The sequence below is a fragment of the Falco punctatus genome (assembly GCF_963210335.1).
Source record: "Falco punctatus genome assembly, chromosome: 7".
Lineage (NCBI taxonomy): Eukaryota > Metazoa > Chordata > Aves > Falconiformes > Falconidae > Falco > Falco punctatus.
This window is the reverse complement of record NC_137587.1, coordinates 69,383,480-69,401,417: the sequence shown is the minus strand read 5'-3', so window position 1 is coordinate 69,401,417 and position 17,938 is coordinate 69,383,480. Positions and strand designations below refer to the sequence as shown.

The window sequence follows — 17,938 nt, the reverse complement described above, 5'->3', positions numbered from 1 at the left end:
TGCTTGGAGCACAGCTGAAGCTGTGTCCCTGAACAAGTGGCAGGTCTGCATCTCTTTGGAGTTGTTTGTATCCCAAGATAAGACTTCAAAGATTGAGCTGGTGTGAGATACGCACGCACTTCAGAAATCGGCAGCGCTGCCTGGAGCACCTGCAAGTAATGAGAATGAGCAGATGTGAAATCATGTGAAAACCTCACCAGTCCTTTCTCCTCTGGGAAAAGTGATGTTGGATTTTTTTTTTAATTAAGAGAAACTGAACATCGTATATAATTAGCGGAAACCATTGTGCAAGAAACAAAGGTAGACATCTGAGCACTTGCCCTGGTATGATGATCTGTGATTATTATATTAATATCTGAACAAGTTCTGTAGTTAGTGACAGCTGAACTTATTTAAGGTTGCGTTAACACTTTTTTTCCTGTGGAGACTGCCCAGTTCTGTTAAATGGATGACTTTTCCTCTGTAAGGAGTGGAACTTTGTAGGTTGACCCAATACACAGCTAAACAACTGCTACTGCCCTGTCAGCACCAGAGATGGGAGGTACCACCTCCTGTTCTGATCTGACCCTTTTTATTGAGGGAATGGAAGAATACTGTTTGTTGTCTGAATTTGCTAATTAATCAGCAACACTGTATCTTTGTATGTACAGCAGAGTAATTTTGTTAAAATTGCCTTGTAGCACCAGTCTGCTGTAGAATACACCGTAACGGAAGGAATGGAGTAAAAAAAAATAGAAGTTTGGTAACCTAGTTTTAACAGAAGACTAAGTCTCTTCTGTGATGAACTCCTTAAGTAAAAGAAAAAACTTGTGTGGCTAGTGGCACACATCAGTTTGTAAATGAGCAAGACTTTTGTGGTGTTTTGTCATGGCTCTGCTCTTTGCAAAGACAGAGCAGTGTTTGTCAGCCACGCTGATCACAATGCTATGACCGATCAGCAGAATTTTTCCAGCATTGCTGCTGTTGACCAGAGCAAAGTTGCTCTTCCCTCTCCCCTACCTCCCTCGCATCTGCTGTGGGCAACCTAAGGTGACTTTACAATGCCATCCATCTTCAGGCAACGCAGCCAAGAATCAACAGCACTATAATATTCAAATATCAAGTCCTAGACTGACTGTGGTTATTCTTTAGAGTGTATTTGGGTTTCAGGAAGCTTTATTAAGGCTTGTGCTAATGTGTGTTCCTTGGGGGAAAAAAAGCTTTGTGATTCATTTGCATTTATTTAATAGAATTAGGTGCTTGTTTGTGTGATGTTTGTGGTTGATGTTGAAGAAACATGAGGTTAGTCAAGACGGGCAGTTTGTGGTTCAGCAAAAGCTTTGTGGTGCAGTTTCTTTACAGGTGCATTGTAATTTTCAAGTTCCTTAAAAGGAGTATTTATCAATGTTTTATTGATAATTTTGGAATGTAGCAATTAAAAAAAATTACAAATTGAAGGTACAGTGAGTGCCTGTGTGCAAGTTAAGTATCCTTAGTTGATTTGCAGACATGATTATGTGTAGGTAAGGCAACTGTTTGGTTACCTGTTTTAAGTTCATCTGACCTTTTGCTGAAATACAACTTACGCAGTACCTTCAGTATTTAAATATCAACATTTATTAGCGAGCAAATGCTTATAGCATCTGAGAGACTGATAATGGCTCTGTATTTTCATTACTTAATGATGACTGAACAGGATAGAGTCACTGCAGTGTGGTTTTCCCTTCTCTGTGCATACGTGCTTGAGGCTGCTTCACTGCACGTTTCATCACCCCCTAATATTTTCTGATGCTTCTTTATTAATAAATGGAAGTACACAAATCAATCGGTCCTTGCCTGAGAGCTTGCAATTTCAAACTAATGGTTTGCCTGGAGTCCTGAGGAAGGCATTGTGATACGCTGCTTTTAATGGCAACAAAGGCAGCTGGACTCTGACCTTGCTGCTGCTTTCTCCTCATTTAAAGGGGAAATACTTTCTCTAGGGCACTTCGTGGGAGCAGATCTGGGCTACAGCAGGACCTAGGCTTCCATGGCTCCCCATTATTTTTGTGGTGAAAGCTGTGATGGTGTCATTGCTGCAAAAGGGTGTTAGGTTCTTTGTGTGCAAGTCTGGCCCCAGTTACCATGAAATGTACTTAACAGCTTGTTTTAAAGTGCAGCTGCAAAAACACTGTGTTGTTTCCAGGGTGCCTAAGTAGTTCTGATCACTTTTATTAGCGTCCAAGTTGGTCTGTGTCTCAGGGCTGAGAATTTCAGGATGTTTTTATCAATAAAGTGCACTTGAGTTGTGTGTTGGCAGTGAGACATAAGGCAGTTGTTTAAAGACAAAATGGAAAATATTTTTAGTATTTTTAGCAGAATTTGCCTCCTTCAGGAGCCTGTATGCAGAGTTCTTTGATGCTTTGACAGTGTAGCTTGTGTGCTGTTGTAGTTGCCAGTGGTTTTTCCCCCTAGCCCAGCTATGCAGGAAAGATAAGCTGGCTATGCTGTTAGGTACATGTCACTCCTTGTATATAGAAAAGTCCTATTTAACACAGATTTAGAGCCCTTAGGATGGTTTTGAGAGGACTATTTGTCACATAGGTAGCTAGAAGTAGATTCAGGTACTTACTTGATAATAGTATGATCTTGATAGGATATGTGAACTTGTAGTAGGAAGGAAAATGCCTTAAGAATAGGGTAAGATCAGGAACGTTTATGATGGGGTTTTAGATGATTACTGTTTGTTGTTTTTTTTTTGCTTTAACCTCTTTGTTGAGAGACTGTTACTTACAGTAATTGCAGGATGCAGTTAAATTTAAACAAGCCACACAGCAGCACAACTTAATATGAATTCTAGACTGGAACATTTTGAGAGCAATGCAAACCAGAGCATCCTAGGAAGGCTGTTGGTTTCTATCACTGTAAGCTTTGCCTGCTTTGTAGCATTCAATGATACTTTTGTAGATGGTGAAATTGCAGTAAATGAGGTGGTAACATAAAGTGCTGGGTGAAACATGGACCCTGTGTTCAGGCTGTGCCTGTTTTTTCCTTACGTAGACTAAACAGTACATCTTGCTCATGCAGTTTTAGACTCCAGAATGTTTGTATGTGAGTGCAGACATATCCTGATAAGCAAGATATGCTTATAAAATATAAAATGCCATTCCCATCTCCCACAATTGAGCTAACCTTTTCCCAAACTTGGTATGTGCAGTATTTTTCTAGGCAACTGCAGAGAAGCCAAAGTTTGTGAGATAGATGGATATTGGCTGATGTGCATCTGTACTGTTGGGGGAAACTACACCTCATGAATATCTTTAACAAATGGTTTTAGTAGTCTAATATCCTTTCGTTGTGTCAGTCTGTGTTTTTTTTAAATAAATCAAACCACTTCAAAAGCAATTGTCATTTTGTGCCATATAACATTGCAGGGTGTGTCTGTTCAGATGTTAGTTTTGATCACAAATGTACTCTGACCTCTGTAGAAAAAGCAGGAAAATTAAATGCACGGGCTGGTAGATGTGCTGAGCCTGCCCTTCTCACCTGTGCTCAGCTTACATGATGTGTATGTTTTTCAAGTAACTCTTCTTTGTTGGTGAGTGCCTGTTTTTCTCTGCAGGAAAATTGCATGAGACATCAACTGGAAAAATTAATATCTTGTGACAAAGATGGGCCTAAAATTAGTAATTCTCAGTCTGTTCTTTGACAAGAACTATTCTATCTATTGGCCTTCACAGACTTCAGAAATTGCAGTTTTAGTTTTATAACAGTTTCCATAAAGTATGATGTTAGTATTTTCATCTTGGTAACTTTTAAGACCATTCAAGTATTTGTGCACACTTGCTTTAAGTGGTGATGGCAGGGTTTTACCAGAGCTCTTTGCTCTCTGTGCTTTATGTGCTTATGTCACCAGCTAATGGCATTAGAGGAGGATGTGTCCCATTTGGTTTTTTTTGTTAATAGGATTATCTGCCTAGGCCAGCAGTGATGAGGAGCTGTGTTCACTTTCACAGGTTCATCAGCTTTCAGGCTGAAAGGTTTAAGATGTGCTTTGATTTACATCTCGTATTTCTGAAGTGAGTTAGGTGGCTGCTAAAGGTCGTCCGTACTTTATTTCAATAAGCTGTTTGTTTATGTAGTTGGGGTTCTGCAGCTGCATATGTAGGCAGAAGTGTTTACAGTCTCTGGATGAGCAATTCCCAGTTCAGGTGGAAGCTTCCTGGGCAATACTATTTCATCAACAAGTTAACTTGTCACATTTTTTTTCGCTGCAACATTAAGACCAGTATTTCTTGTGTCCCCGGCCCTGTATTATCTTTTTAAACAAGGTCAGTGCGTTATCATACCTCATTGTATGTTCTCAGATTGGTGACCAGGTATCTCTTCTTGCTGGCATGAAAAGTCTTGTGAGTTTGCTTCTGGCTGTTGGGATTTCACAGGAGAATATTTAGGCTGAGAAAAATCTCAGAAGAAGAGCCGCTGGGATTAAATGGTATTATGGTTTATTTTCCAAAGGTTTTCAGGGGTTAGGATCTTTATTTGTCTGTCCTGTTTGGGTCCCCATAACCCTGGTATTATTCTCTCATGCCTTGGGATCACTAATAAAGCCCTTTCTTTGCTTTGAGTTCCTCTGTGGGGGCGCTTGGGTGGGTGGTGGGATGTGCAGTAGTACAGCGCATGGCTTCAGGGGCTCTGCCTTATTTTCTGGCTTTTTTTTTTTTGTTGAGAGGGGAGAAGATGCCCTGTAGCTTCAAGCTCAGATTCCCCAAGTATGGTGCTGTGCTTGTTTATTGATTAAATATATGTCCTGTGATAACAATAAACTTTAAACATTAACTTTGCTAATTACTTTGGTTGTCAGCAGTGTACAAATATGTATTTACTTTTTGTAGTCTCAGGACTACAGTTACCGATAGTGCCTCATGGCTTTCATTGCTGGCAGCGGCATGCCATTTCCACTGCTTTTGGTAACTCTAGAACATCTTGTCTTGCTTTGCTCAGAAAAGTGAGAGTAATTAGTCTTGGTACCAAATATGCCCTGATTTTAACTACCTCTAGTGGCTGTCAATATTCTTGCGTTCATCTTTAAATACTTGTCTCTTCCTCATTCATCACTACAGTTGTTTTCAAAGTAGTTTTAAAGAGCCTCCTATAAACTTTGGCTCTGAACTGTATGCTGTATACTCAGTAAACAACAGAAAGTGGTGATACTCTTTTTCTGCTGCCTGAACTGGTGCTGGTTGAGAGTATGGTAGTGTACCGGGTAGGAGGATGTGATAATGTAATGTGATGGTTCAAAGATATCTACAAGATGAGGACTGCAGATAGGTAAAGTAGCTTGACTTCTGATCTGCTAAATATCTGCTGACGTAAGGGGTTTTGGGTTCAGAGACAATAGAAGTAGATAGTTGTTTGTGCAATATATAGCTATGTTGTACAGTTCCTTACCAAAGGGTGTTGGGGATGCTAACAGCTTACCTGGACTTGAGGAAAGACTGGATAAGTTAGAGCAATTCATTCAGAATTACTGAGCATGTAAGCAGAATCCCTCTAGCCCACAAAGTTTAAATCATTCATTGAAAGCTAGGCGAACATTTGGAAAACACCCTGTGCTTGTGCAGTCTGTGTTCTTTTCCTGAGTATGCTGGTGTGAACGTACAGCTCCGCAATGCTCCTGAAGGCGTTAAAGTACCAGATGGATGTACGGAGTGTGCACAGACAGCCAAGGTATCTGCTTAATATAAAGCCCTTAAACTGAGAGCACACCAGATACAAGCTGATAGGAACAAGTACTGCTTTTGATCCTAGCCAGGTGGTGGAGATGGGCTACTCCCTTATCTTTGGAGGCCTGGAGATGGGAGGAATTCCTGGCAGGCTGAGCTTAGGAAAAACAGGTGCTCTGTGTTAACAGAAAATGGGCAATATTGGCCTTAGCTAGGCATCTGTGGTATGTTTGGCAGTTTAGCACCTCCAGAGATGTGCACTTCTGGTTTATCTGGTGGTAGTCTTTGTTCTGAAAAACTGTATCTGAATTAGGTTCCAAACTTCAGTTACACTTAAAAGAATGCAGCAGAAGCACATTTCATTAGTTTCTACCCTTTGAGCTCTCTGAGATTCAGCTGCCTTGGAGAACAATTTAATCGGTGGGAGTTTGCAGCTGGGCTGTGTTTACCGAAGCTGCTCTGTGCTGATAGAGCCATGAAGGCTGTTTCCTGAGAACTGCTGTCTGTGCTTAGTCTGAGCTGGGCAGGCCTGGGGAATGTGTTTTAGCAATCCTAAATCTTGTGGTCAAGACTGTCTTGGGAGGATCTTCAGTGTAAAGGGGCTGCAGGATGAGTGCAGCTCGTGAGGAATGTCTGCAGGCAGATAAAAATGGAGACTAGTGAAACCTTTGGGATAAGTAAATTGGAGAAGACTGTCCACCCTGGAAGGCATAGTCTCTCACCTGTGTGGTTTCTTACCAAACTGATTTCAGTTAAGTGGAGTTTTTTTGCTGTTGCTGTCACCTCTGAAGCTTATTTATTTCTTTACACCCCCCACCCCCCAAATGCCATTTTTAGTTTCAGGAGACAGACTTGGTTCTGGTCAGAAGATGACTTGAGATGACATAGTTGTTGCACTTCTTTGGAGTGGCTTTGTCATGTGGACACTAATTGCAGAGAAGTCATGGAATGTTCTTGTGAGAAAAATGCTAGTGCTTTGAGGCAAAGGGATGGTGCTCGCAGCAAGTGATGTGGAATAGTTTAGAAGTTACCGGGAAAGAAATACTTTGTGCAAATATGAATGAGTGATTTAAAAAAAATCTCTTTCCTAAGAAGATCCATTTATTGGGTTATTTGCAGTCTCATGTGGTTTTTCTGGCTATGCACCATGTTCTGCTGCTGCAGACAAAACAGTGCATTGCTTGTCATGTTGACCTAGTCCTCTAAATATGGCACTTTGAGATCTCCATTTAAATTTAAAACTTGTGAAAGGAGACTCTACATCTTCCCTACTGTTAATCATTATGCTGTCTATTTAATGTTTTCACAGCCTCTGTGACTCCTCTCATTTAACATGTTGGGAGACAGACTGGCAGCAGCAGTAAGCTGAAACCAGGTTCTATTCAGAATGGGTTTCATCACTGTAAAAGGAGAATTTTTTTTTAAGCAGAGGCATGTGTATTTTCTAATTTAAAATCGGTTACATTTCTGTCAAAATAGGATCATGCATTCCATCTGCTCTGCAGTTGTAACTGTCTGAAGTCTGATCGTGAGTCTGGTTTAGGCTTTGTGGTGTGGTGGAATGGGGAAAAAATTACTCCTGGGAGTATTTCAGTCCTCTGTTATTAGTGGTGATAAGTATGACCTCTGTTAATGCCAGTGGACAGTTAATTTGACTAATGTGTTTGTTATTTTAAAGTGAGTGTTTGCATGTCTGCAGAACATAACAACACTGTAGTAAAGTTTCATGCATGCTTGTGTAGTTAGTTAACATTAAATCTAAAATGTGTTACTCATGGCATGAGCATGCGGAGAATGTATTAATAGCTATTGCTTTCTATCGCTCGGCTATCAAGTACTGGATTATCAGAAAATAGATCTAGGCTGATGAGACTGTCTACGTATTGTTTACAAGATATTTTGGATCGGGGCAATATTTACTTGTGAGCCTGAGTCACTCTGGCAGTCTGTTGCAACACAGAAAGAAAAGCTCTGGGAAGGTTTTCTTGGGGATTGCTGGGGAGGGACAGCTTGGGCGAGCGGCCGGACCCGCAAAGGGCTTCACCGGCCGGGCAGCCTCTGGCCAGGGGTAGCCCCTGTTTTAGTAAGAGTTATGAAGTCTGAAGATGATCCTGAAGATGGGGAAAATACACTTGGGGATCCAAGCTAAGTGAAGGATGGAAGAAGATGAATTCAGGGTGGTGGAGAGAACACGTTTCTCGAAGCAGCCTGTTTGAACTCTGGCTCTGCGCTTTGTGAGCTGCAGTGGTTTGTAACTTGATGCGAGATAAACTGATTGCTTCTGGCAGCAAGAAGCTGCAAGTTCTATGATGACTTGTTGGTTTTCTTGTGCAGCTAAAGACACAGTAGGTATCTTAGGTTTCGTATCAATGGCAGTAGCTGACAGCTGCTAAAATGCAAAAGCTTGAATTTTCTAAGTGTTTTGTAACAGTTTCTTCTTAATTAAATGTGTGTTATATCTGTCTTTAACAACTCTTCCTGTGAGGAATTTTCCTTAAATGTGAAGTGCTTGGGTGACAGTATTTGATTTAGTGCATCATAGGAAATGGATGCAATTTACTTAAGTGTTATAACCAAAGGGGGGGGAAATTAAGGTGAAAGATGATTTTTCTTTCTTTTTTTTAAGTAATGGTGCTGTTAATCACATGATTTATGAAATGGCAGCAAGGAATGGCTAGCAAAGGGTTTCTTACAGATTTGAGTGAGTTTTTGCTAGCAGGTACAAGCTGCAAGTATAAAACTTTGCAATTGGAAACCAGGGGCAAACATGCAAGATGTGATTGCTTTCCTCCACAGATGTGAAATGTGTCACCTGAAAAGGAACTTAGAGGGAGCAGAGCTTGATGCTATATATGTACAGTTTCTAAAGTATTTTAAAATCAAGCATAATAAGGTAGCGTAGCAGAGGAGGCATTGCCAAGCTGTGGAGGAATACTGTTTTTCCCCTGGCTGTGCATGCGGCTCTTGATGTGAACAGTAATGTCACCAATGCAAAGACTTTCTTATGCCAACCAGGCTAGTGTGGCTTTTAAGCTAATGGATATTTTCATTGATTGACAAATTGGTACTGCACTTTAGCTGGGCAATGCTAGTGGTTGTAATTTAATTAGCTGTCTTATTTTTAGTACTTCATGTCACTTTTAGCAAGTATTGTGCTGAGTAAGCTATTGCTAAGACTTCATGATTACTGTAATCTTGTTTATCGTGAGAATGAGGAATGAAGATGGTCGTGATTATAAGTCCGTTATACAAATCATTCTACAGATGCAGGGTGGTGGCAGTGGGCTTTTGGTTTGGTTCCTTTTTGTATCTCCTTTACGTACCAAACCCTGGCTCTGGCGCAAGGTGAGACCTTGGTTGCTGCAGCTCTGGGCCTTGTGAGAACCGGCTAGTTGGCATTGGCTCTTTCCATTGTGGATCTTCCAGACTTTATTATGTGAAATCTTGAAAAGTTTCAGGCTGTGTCAGTAAGACAGTCTTCAGGGGACATAGTTCTGTTGTGACAGAATGTTAACTATTTTTTTAACATGAAGATTACAGAGCTTTTTTTTCTGTTCTTCCTGCTTTCACATGAAGACTGCTAAGACTTGAGTATTGTGTTTGGCATTTTAAGGAGATGGAGGAGTCTGTTGTGATGAGTCCAACATGAAGGATATGGGATTGTTAGGCTGCTTTCTCTCTTCAAGAAACAAAAATGTTTTCAGCTACTCTTTGGCTGCTCTATTTTGGAAATTATTCGCTTTACCAGTTTTAATGTTCTTTACTCAGTGAGGTGTAGAACTTCTGATCTACAGTGATAAGTAACTTCATGTGCCTACAGGCGACTTATGTCTGACTGTTATCAGTAAATTCCTTTGCTGTGTAGAGTTAGATTTGAATATAATACTCCTTTCTAGGCCTTTTTCTTCTGTTAAAAGCTTCTTGAATATCAAGTTGTCAGTGTCTAGCTTGGCTCGGAAGTTTCTGTCACAGAACAGAATTTCCTAAAAAGTGTAAAGCAATTCAGAAAGGGTGGTTTGGCAACAAAGAGAACAAACCACATTTTGGGGTGGGATGCTTGGCTTGTGGCCTGAAATTCTAAATTTGAAGTAAACGAGGAAAAAGGGGGGGGTGGTGAATGTCTGAGACTTGAATGTGTGGTGGTCTATTTATAACTGACGTCCTTTTTTTTTTTTTTTTTTTTTCCTTCTTCACTGTATGTTGCTTTGGTAATTGCAGGCAATTTAAAGCTATAAACTTTAAATCTCTTCCACAGTTCAGTAGGTCTTCGCCTCATGAATATCACACTTAGCTAAAATTTGACCCTTTGAACAGCCTGACACAGGAAAAACTGTGCACTGGCACATATTTTTAGCACATCCATTTGATGTTAAAATCTGAAAACTGCTTGGGATATAATGGAGCTGATTCAGATCTATTTTTAAGAATGGCCAAATTCAGTGAGTTGAATTAGTAAGTACATTTCTGTACTGATATATTGTGTTTTTTTGTTAATTTCAGTTAAGCATTGGATGTGAAAAACTGTAACTTTCAGTAAAGCTGGAAAGCTCAGATTCTTGATAAATATGAACTTGGTTTAAGGAGGGCTAAATTTAGTACATATTTCATCTGTTGATGAATTATTGAAAACTGAAGTCTGCTGTTGATTACATATACTTTGTAATTGTCCTGTTTAAACATCTCAAAGTTCACCTTCTTCATGGTACCTTTACCACATAAGTGTTGATAGAGGGGGAAATTGTAGCAGCTGTGTTTTATCTGCCCACTTCCTTTTGAAATAATTTTTTAATGAATACTGAAAAGCTTGTATTGAAGATGATTACTTAGATTGGAAGTTGTTAGTGCTATTTTGGGCTCTGTTGCTTGCAATTACTCATCTGTTTCTGTGTTGCATCTTACTTATTAATTTGTAAATTTTGTGGCATGTACAGATACTTAATATACAGATATGCAACACTTGACTGGTTTATGTGGACTATTACAATTTAAATGATCAATAATAAAGATGAACAAGAAACCCTCCAGTTTTCATATACTTAATGGAGTTAATTGCCTTGTTCATGTGCCTTCTCCTAAAGGGTATGAGACTGAGGCAGCTTTTCAAATACATAGTTGCTGCAGAGAAAAGTGGATGGGGAGTTCTTAATGTGCATAGTGGAGAGATTAGAATGTTATAACTAGGCATTAGGAAAAATGGTCTCTGGTAACAATTAATGGAGTGAACTCCAGGTCTCCTTGGACACTCTACCTCTTCCTTCAGTGAAGCTTTTGAAAGCTAGATGAGTACTAGGACAACACCACGTAGCTATAGCTGATCTTGTGTGGGGCTCTGTCAGAATGATTTATGAAGTTCCTTCTAGACTCATTACAATGTTTTTGTGATATTGCAAGTTTCTCTTCTATAAAGTGTGTATGTGTACAAGTACACATGCTAGCCCTTCCTTTGTTGTGTGAAATCCTTAGTTTATCATAGCCTGATGTGGTGTTTTTTCTTGTTTGTTAATCAACTGCTGTGGGGGAGAGAGATGTATTTTTTTCCCAGAATGGAATTATCCATGATTAGAGAAGGTAAAGTTGCAGTGAAAAGACAGCTGCCTGGACAGCCTCATGTGGCAGATAGAGGGACTAGGAGGAGAAGTCCAAAGACAACCAAGTATGAGAAACTGTCTGAAAACTTTGAGAGCAAGGTTAGGAAATGACTTACTATGTGCGGCTTTAGACCTATTAGATACAGTAAAGCAGAACGAGGAAAACCGAAGAGGTTTGATGTTAAAGGTCTCTTTTAGGACCAGGGTGACTTAACCAGACTGTCTTGGAGCACTGTACATTGAATGACAACAGCCTGATTGAAATGCTATGGTGATGTTGTATATAGATAACTCTAAACATCTTAACAGGTACAATGCTGTTTGCCAGCCAAGATATTTTTGTCTTATCCCCCCTCAATTGCATATGAGTCAGCCTTTCCTTGAAGTTCCTTTTAGTAGATCAATAGTGTACCATAAGCTCACTTGCTTTTCTGATTATCTCTTACACAGCTGAACACAGACTGGAACAAATATGATGACAGGTTAATGAAAGCAGCTGAAAGGGGTGATGTGGAAAAGGTTTCATCAATCCTTGCCAAAAAAGGAGTCAGTCCTACTAAACTGGATGTGGAAGGGAGATCTGCGTAAGTAACTTCCAGTACTCCAATAACAGCATTGGGAAGCTACTTGAAAGTAACTCAATTCCTAAAGCTTGCTGCTGGTCTAAACCCTCTTTTTTTAATATATAAATCTATGCAATAAATCACGTTAAATTCTAGCCTTGTCTAAATTAGAATACCAGAGAGCTAGAATGTGAAATTCTCATAAACAATTTTCACTTCAAAGTGAAGATCAGTAGTTAAATAATTGTTTTTGCCAGATTTGAACATTAAAGGGAAATGGAAAGCGTATTGTTTTTTCACATGGTTTGCTGATTTAAGGTAAATAACTTTCTTGAGAAGTAATCATTATCTTGGTCCTTAAGGTAAAATCTGTGAAACTCTTAACTGGATTTGAGTGCCGTCCAAAGCTGGATTTGTACCTTATAATGTTTCAGTATACAGCTCTTTGCTTTGAATTTCCTGGTTAATATTAATGGTTTTGTGTATAAAACAGTTGTGCTTAAGCAAGGTACTTTCTGTTTTTAGATTCCATGTTGTAGCATCAAAGGGAAACCTGGATTGCTTGAACACCATCCTTATTCACGGAGTTGACATCACAGCCACTGACGCTGCAGGTAGGCTTACTCAAATGTCCAGCTGCAGCTTGAAAAAGTACACAGCTTGGGTTTTATTTTGGAGTAGAATTAAGCTGAACTACAGAACTTCCTCCTTTCTGTGGCTTCCTGTAGTTGGCAAAAAAAAAATTGATCATCTGTGTGACTTGTTGCTGAACTTTGAGGAAACTGGTCCTGTCATGTAAGGTCATGAATGCAGCAGAACTTAAGAACTTTGGTCTTCTGTTGCTGTAACTGTATATACAGTCTGCTCCAGACTCACTGTTGAGATCAGCATTTCTGGGGGAGAATAACAACATAAGAATGGTTTTAAATGAATTTGTTTCATTTAAATACTAAGTGTATTTCACTGAGACTTGTACTGTGTGCAGTGAGGATTCAAATTAAATGATACGTTAGGTGTTTGTGCACCCATACTGAGCACTCAAAAATTCAGAATACGTCTGTGCTACCTTCTTCATTTGCATGTGTGATATCAGAGTTGGTGTGAAGGTCTTATGGGAGAGGTTGTTAAAAATGCGTGCTAATTTTGCCTCAGAAATGAAGGTAAACATGGTTAATGAATATTCTCTTGTTTTCAACTTCATTACAGAAATAATCTAGCTTCCTTCTGTCATGTGACAGATTATTTTTTAAATGCTTATGTGGAGTAATTTGAAGTATTTTGAGATTTATTTCACTAATGAACTTGAATCCTTGGTTGCAGTTTCTCTAAAATAAGAAAAGCCTGTGTAACAAATAGTGAAATATACACAAGAGAGATGACTTATAGTACTGACAGAATTGATGGGGGAGACAGGGACAGTTGCCTCTAAAATGATGTGAATGTTGCTCTGAACTGTCTTTTGTCGTGAAATTGGTCTAATGACATGTGTGTATCTGTCTCATACGTCTAGCACATGATTAGCGGTAATGAAGCATATAGAATTATGGAGGAGGAAGATGACAGGTTTTTTTTCAGGTGAAATAAACTATGCTAATGTTTTAGTGAAGTACAAATTAACTTATGATGAATTAGTATTACAGGATTAGTAATATACTTTCTGAGAAACAACATAGGCATGTTGAATTTTTGTGTGGTATTTCTAAATGCATGTTCAAAATAGATCCTGAATTGATGTTGATTTCTTTTTAGGTAGAAACGCATTGCACCTAGCTGCAAAATATGGACATGCTTTATGTTTGCAGAAGCTTTTGCAGGTACTGAAAAATAAAACTTGTCTGTTATGGTTTTTATTCTTGAGAATAAAAAAAGGTGCTCTTAAATATACTGATTCAAAATTGAGACATGCCACTCTTCTTAAACAATTACATGCTTTTAAAAAAATAAGATAGTTCTGTGGAAAAGACCTTCTCATAGTAAATAACAGGTGGTGGCTAAAAGAGTGCTAAAATAAACTTTTTGTCTCTTCACGTAGACAATCAAATCAAGTTGTAATTTCTACCTCCTAAAGAAAATGGAGTTGAGTGTCTTTTAAAGACTAGTGCTGCTCTTCTGAACGTTTGCATTTAAGGAACAGTAACACTGAAAGGTCTGCTCAAGGGTAGTGTTTTCTTCAAAAGATGAGCGTTTATATCCATAAACTTTCATTAGTGAAACAGTATTAGTGGGTTGTCTTAGGTTTGTGGGATATTTATTTTTTTCTTCATTTATTCCTAGTCAGTTTATACTCATTTGAATTCTTTGGAACTTTCAATGGGTTCTTCTCATCTCCTGTTTTTGATGCAGTTTCCATGCAGATATAAATGGCACACTTTCTGTGGAATGCCAGAACTAGTAGTAATAGTGGTAGCAAAGGAATAATCATGGAATCATTTAGGTTGAAAAAGATCTTTAAGGTGGCAGAGAACCTTGGCTGTAGTGAATGAATTTTTGAAAGTGCTTCTGAAAAGTCTGTAGTGAATTACTCATTTTCTTTGCATGGTCTTAATTTACTTATACAACTTTTCATCAATGTGTTTAGAGCACTGAAGTGCATATATGTACTCATAGCTCTTTCATGTATGTTATTATATTTGTAAACTACAAACTTTTTTCTTAAATCAGTTTTTATTGTTCAAACCTCAAAATACTTCAAGATTTGTAAGTGCAATCTGAATCCTAATTGATAACTGGGGTTACTTATTTTAACAGTACAATTGTCCAACGGAGAATGTGGATCTTCAGGGAAGAACTGCTCTTCATGATGCAGGTAAAAGGCTTTTATGGCAACTAATATGAAATCTAGATTCACTGAATAGATTAATTGTCAGAGGGGCCAAATTCTTCTCTTTTAATTTTGATGACTGTAATAATGAAATTAGAGAAAAAGTTCTATATTGTCATGACACTTGTCCTCAGTAACAAACTTGTTAACTGTCTTAGCAGAGGTTGTAGGTCTGAAAGTCTCTTCTAATGTCCATGAGTTGCATGGTAAAAATCTTAAGCAAGTATCATGATCAGTGTTTTAGAGCAATGATGCTAATAGGTTAAGATAGCTTTACTCTGGATTGTCTGCATCCTCACTATGCTATGCAACGTGTCGAATGGTAGTGTTTGGTCTCTTTCACATGCTTTAGGGATGGCTGTGTGAGAGCTAAGTCATAGAGCCTTGTCGTGCTTTAACTTGGTTGCATGAATTTTTGTGAAACAAATACACCCAAGGAGGTGTTTGGGGTTTCATGAAGGCTGTTTTCAGCAGTATAACTTTTGCTCTTTCTTTTTCTCTTGAAAGCTATGTCAGACTGTTCCTCTAGCATACAACTACTGTGTGATCATGGAGCCTCAGTGAATTCAAAGGACGGTGTAAGTTGCTGCTGATAGCATTTTCCTGCACGATTTGGAGTTCTTGTACTTTCTCTGTTTTCTCTGCCTTTCCTTATTTCTTTCCTCCTTCACCTCTTCAGGACGGGAGGACACCACTAGTGCTGGCCACTCAGATGTGTCGTCCCACGGTTTGTCAGCTTCTGATAGACAGAGGAGCAGATGTTAATGCCAGGGACAAACAAAACAGGTAATGCATGCAGAGTGTTGTCAGAATGCCTGCTGACACTTAAAGGGTAGGAAGCTGTCCCTTGGCTTTCAGGCTACAGAATAAATATGCTAAATTCAGTGGAAAAGAATCTGGGATTTAGTTCAGAAGTAGATGTGCCAGTTCAATAACGCAGATAAGCGTGGCCTTTTTTTATTGCTTGTTCTTGTGTTTAAAATACATGTAGGCTTGTTACTGCCAGCAGAGAAACAGCAGCTGGTTATTTTAAGGTTTTGTCTGTCCAAAGCTGTATCTTGCACCCTTTGGGATCAATATACAAAATGGGTCATGACAAAACTGGTACCTTGTCAAGAAGTACTTGAGTCCCATTGGAGCTCCAAAGGGACCTAAAGGCCTTGAAAAACTGTTTGCGTCTCTATTCATGAAAGGGGGCCAGGGGAGGGCTTTTCTATTTGCAGCTGCTACTTCTGCCAGTGATTTCTTGGAGGATGGCTGCCTCGTGGCTAATGGACATGAGGCTGCTGTGGGACAAAGCATGGGTACTTGGATTGCATGTTCTGAAGCTGGCGAGTGTTTGGAAGGCATTGCCAGGACTCCCAAGCACTTGTGTGCCCGCCGCTCAACTTTGTCTAAACTTCTTGTGTGTTGTGCCTATTAAGATTTCTATCTAAATGGAGAGGAAGCCAAATTCATGGGAGTTTTCAAAACACTGGGTGGCTCTCTCAAAGGCAGTAGGTTTATCTGAGTTTCATGAAAATAGTGTCCTCGTTTGCTTTTTTAAACACTGACCAAATGAACTTCCAGGCTTAGTTTCCTCCCTTTATAGAGGAAGGATTCATTGACTCAAGTTTGCATGATTAGACATAATTGTATGAAGAATTCTTTCTGTAAGTGATTGGTCCATTAAAGTGTGAGATCCTGGAGTCTGAATACAATCTTTCTCCCCATCCTCAGGACTGCTGTAATGTTAGGCTGTGAATACGGCTGCAAGGATGCAGTAGAAGTTTTGCTCAGGAATGGTGCGGATGTTAGTTTGACTGATGGCCTTGGTCATGACTGTGCTTACTATGCCAGAATTGGTGACAATATTGACATTTTGGCTTTAATAAAAGCTGCCGTTGAGGATTCCAGCAAAGGTATGAAGAACATGGCTATAACAGTTTGCTGTTGTTCTTTCATTAGAATTGTGTGTCTTCCCGCTGCTGTGTCTTCAGGAACTGTTTTTTTGGAGGGCAGCTGTAGTCCTTTGAACAAAAATGTGCTAAATTGCTTGTTTGGGCAGGGAAAGAAGGCTTTTGTTTTCTGTTTGTTTTTAGAAAAGCTTTTAAGGTAAATGCAGGCTCCGGTGCCTCCAGGTATTAACACTACTGAACCTGGCATTGCAATACTGATCATAGGAGTTATTTAGCCTTATTTGTAGAAGGACCTTGTACTTGTGAATATTTCCATATTTGATTAACTGGGGTGGTGGTGAATCTACCTCTTGAAATGTCCTCCTGAGGTCAAAACCAGATAGAATTAGTGGAATGTGTTGCATGAATCTGAATGAAATGCTTTTTTTAACTTCCTATTTTTGTGGTGCTTTTTTAGCAAGAGATACCATGAAGAAAGGGCAGCCTGAACAAAAGGTAAGGCTGTTTATATTCAGTATCTTCTAAGGTAGTACATCACTTGTATTGGTGAGAACGTGATTAAGATTGTGCTATGATGCAAAACTAGTTCAGTATTTTTTTGAATTCTTAACCTCGTATGTAGCTGAGAGGATGCCCTCTAATCCGATGGTGTGGCTGTTTCTATTTGAAAAATATTTGATGATGTGCACACTCAGGATTAGAGCTTTGATAAGCATCCTATTTCCTGTCTGGGTGAGATCATAGTGACCTCTTACTGAGAAGCTATCTGTCAAAATGTGGATGCTGGTAGTATTGCCCCCCAGCGGAAGCTGAAATGAAGGCTGAAAGCAGCCCAGTGTCCCCAGAAATGCATGTCTGCAGAACACAACAGGAATATAAATTAATACTTTACTGTTGCAATAACAGATTATTAATATGTCACAGAAGTGGAATTGGCTGCATGCACAGGAGGAGGTGAATGTCAAGCTGTATCAGAAGGAACATAATGCTCAGGTAAGCGAGAAGGATTTTTATGACTTGCCTATTACCCTATGCATAATGAACCAGACATACTAAAGACAAGATGTGCTTGTAAAGTAAGCATTAGTGATTCCATTAAGAAAGGTCGTATATATTGCTGTTTACTTAAAACTTAATTGCATGACTCGGTAATGTGGCAATTATGCAGATAAGCTGTAAACTTTTTTCAGGAAAAGACTTGTTTGTGTAATAAATAGTTGCAAGTCTGTTCATTTCTTAACTTTTCCTAGGTCTTAACCTTATGTATACTACTTTTGCCTGCAGTAAAATCAGAGTCACAAAACTGGAAGATTTATTTTTTTAACTTTTCAAGAGATGTGTGTTTAAGTGTCTTACTAAAAATAACAGATGTCATAATCGTTCT

The 17,938-nt window shown here is 39.1% G+C and overlaps 1 protein-coding gene across 7 annotated transcripts in view; it reads left to right on the top strand.

Moving 5' to 3' along the window:
• UACA (uveal autoantigen with coiled-coil domains and ankyrin repeats) overlaps positions 1–17,938 on the top strand; it is a 54,674-nt gene that overhangs the window by 24,449 nt on the left and 12,287 nt on the right. For 5 of the 7 annotated variants that reach the window (XM_080395002.1, XM_080395001.1, XM_080394999.1 and 2 more), the window contains exons 2-10: positions 11,723–11,856; positions 12,361–12,449; positions 13,585–13,649; positions 14,584–14,641; positions 15,164–15,234; positions 15,336–15,442; positions 16,376–16,557; positions 17,012–17,049; positions 17,461–17,547. In XM_080395002.1, the coding sequence (XP_080251128.1) occupies positions 11,723–11,856; positions 12,361–12,449; positions 13,585–13,649; positions 14,584–14,641; positions 15,164–15,234; positions 15,336–15,442; positions 16,376–16,557; positions 17,012–17,049; positions 17,461–17,547 (831 nt within the window). Of the gene's footprint in view, positions 1–1,777; positions 8,030–11,722; positions 11,857–12,360; positions 12,450–13,584; positions 13,650–14,583; positions 14,642–15,163; positions 15,235–15,335; positions 15,443–16,375; positions 16,558–17,011; positions 17,050–17,460; positions 17,548–17,938 lie in introns of those variants that run through there. The other 2 variants (XM_080395000.1, XM_080394998.1) reach the window with 2 other exon arrangements.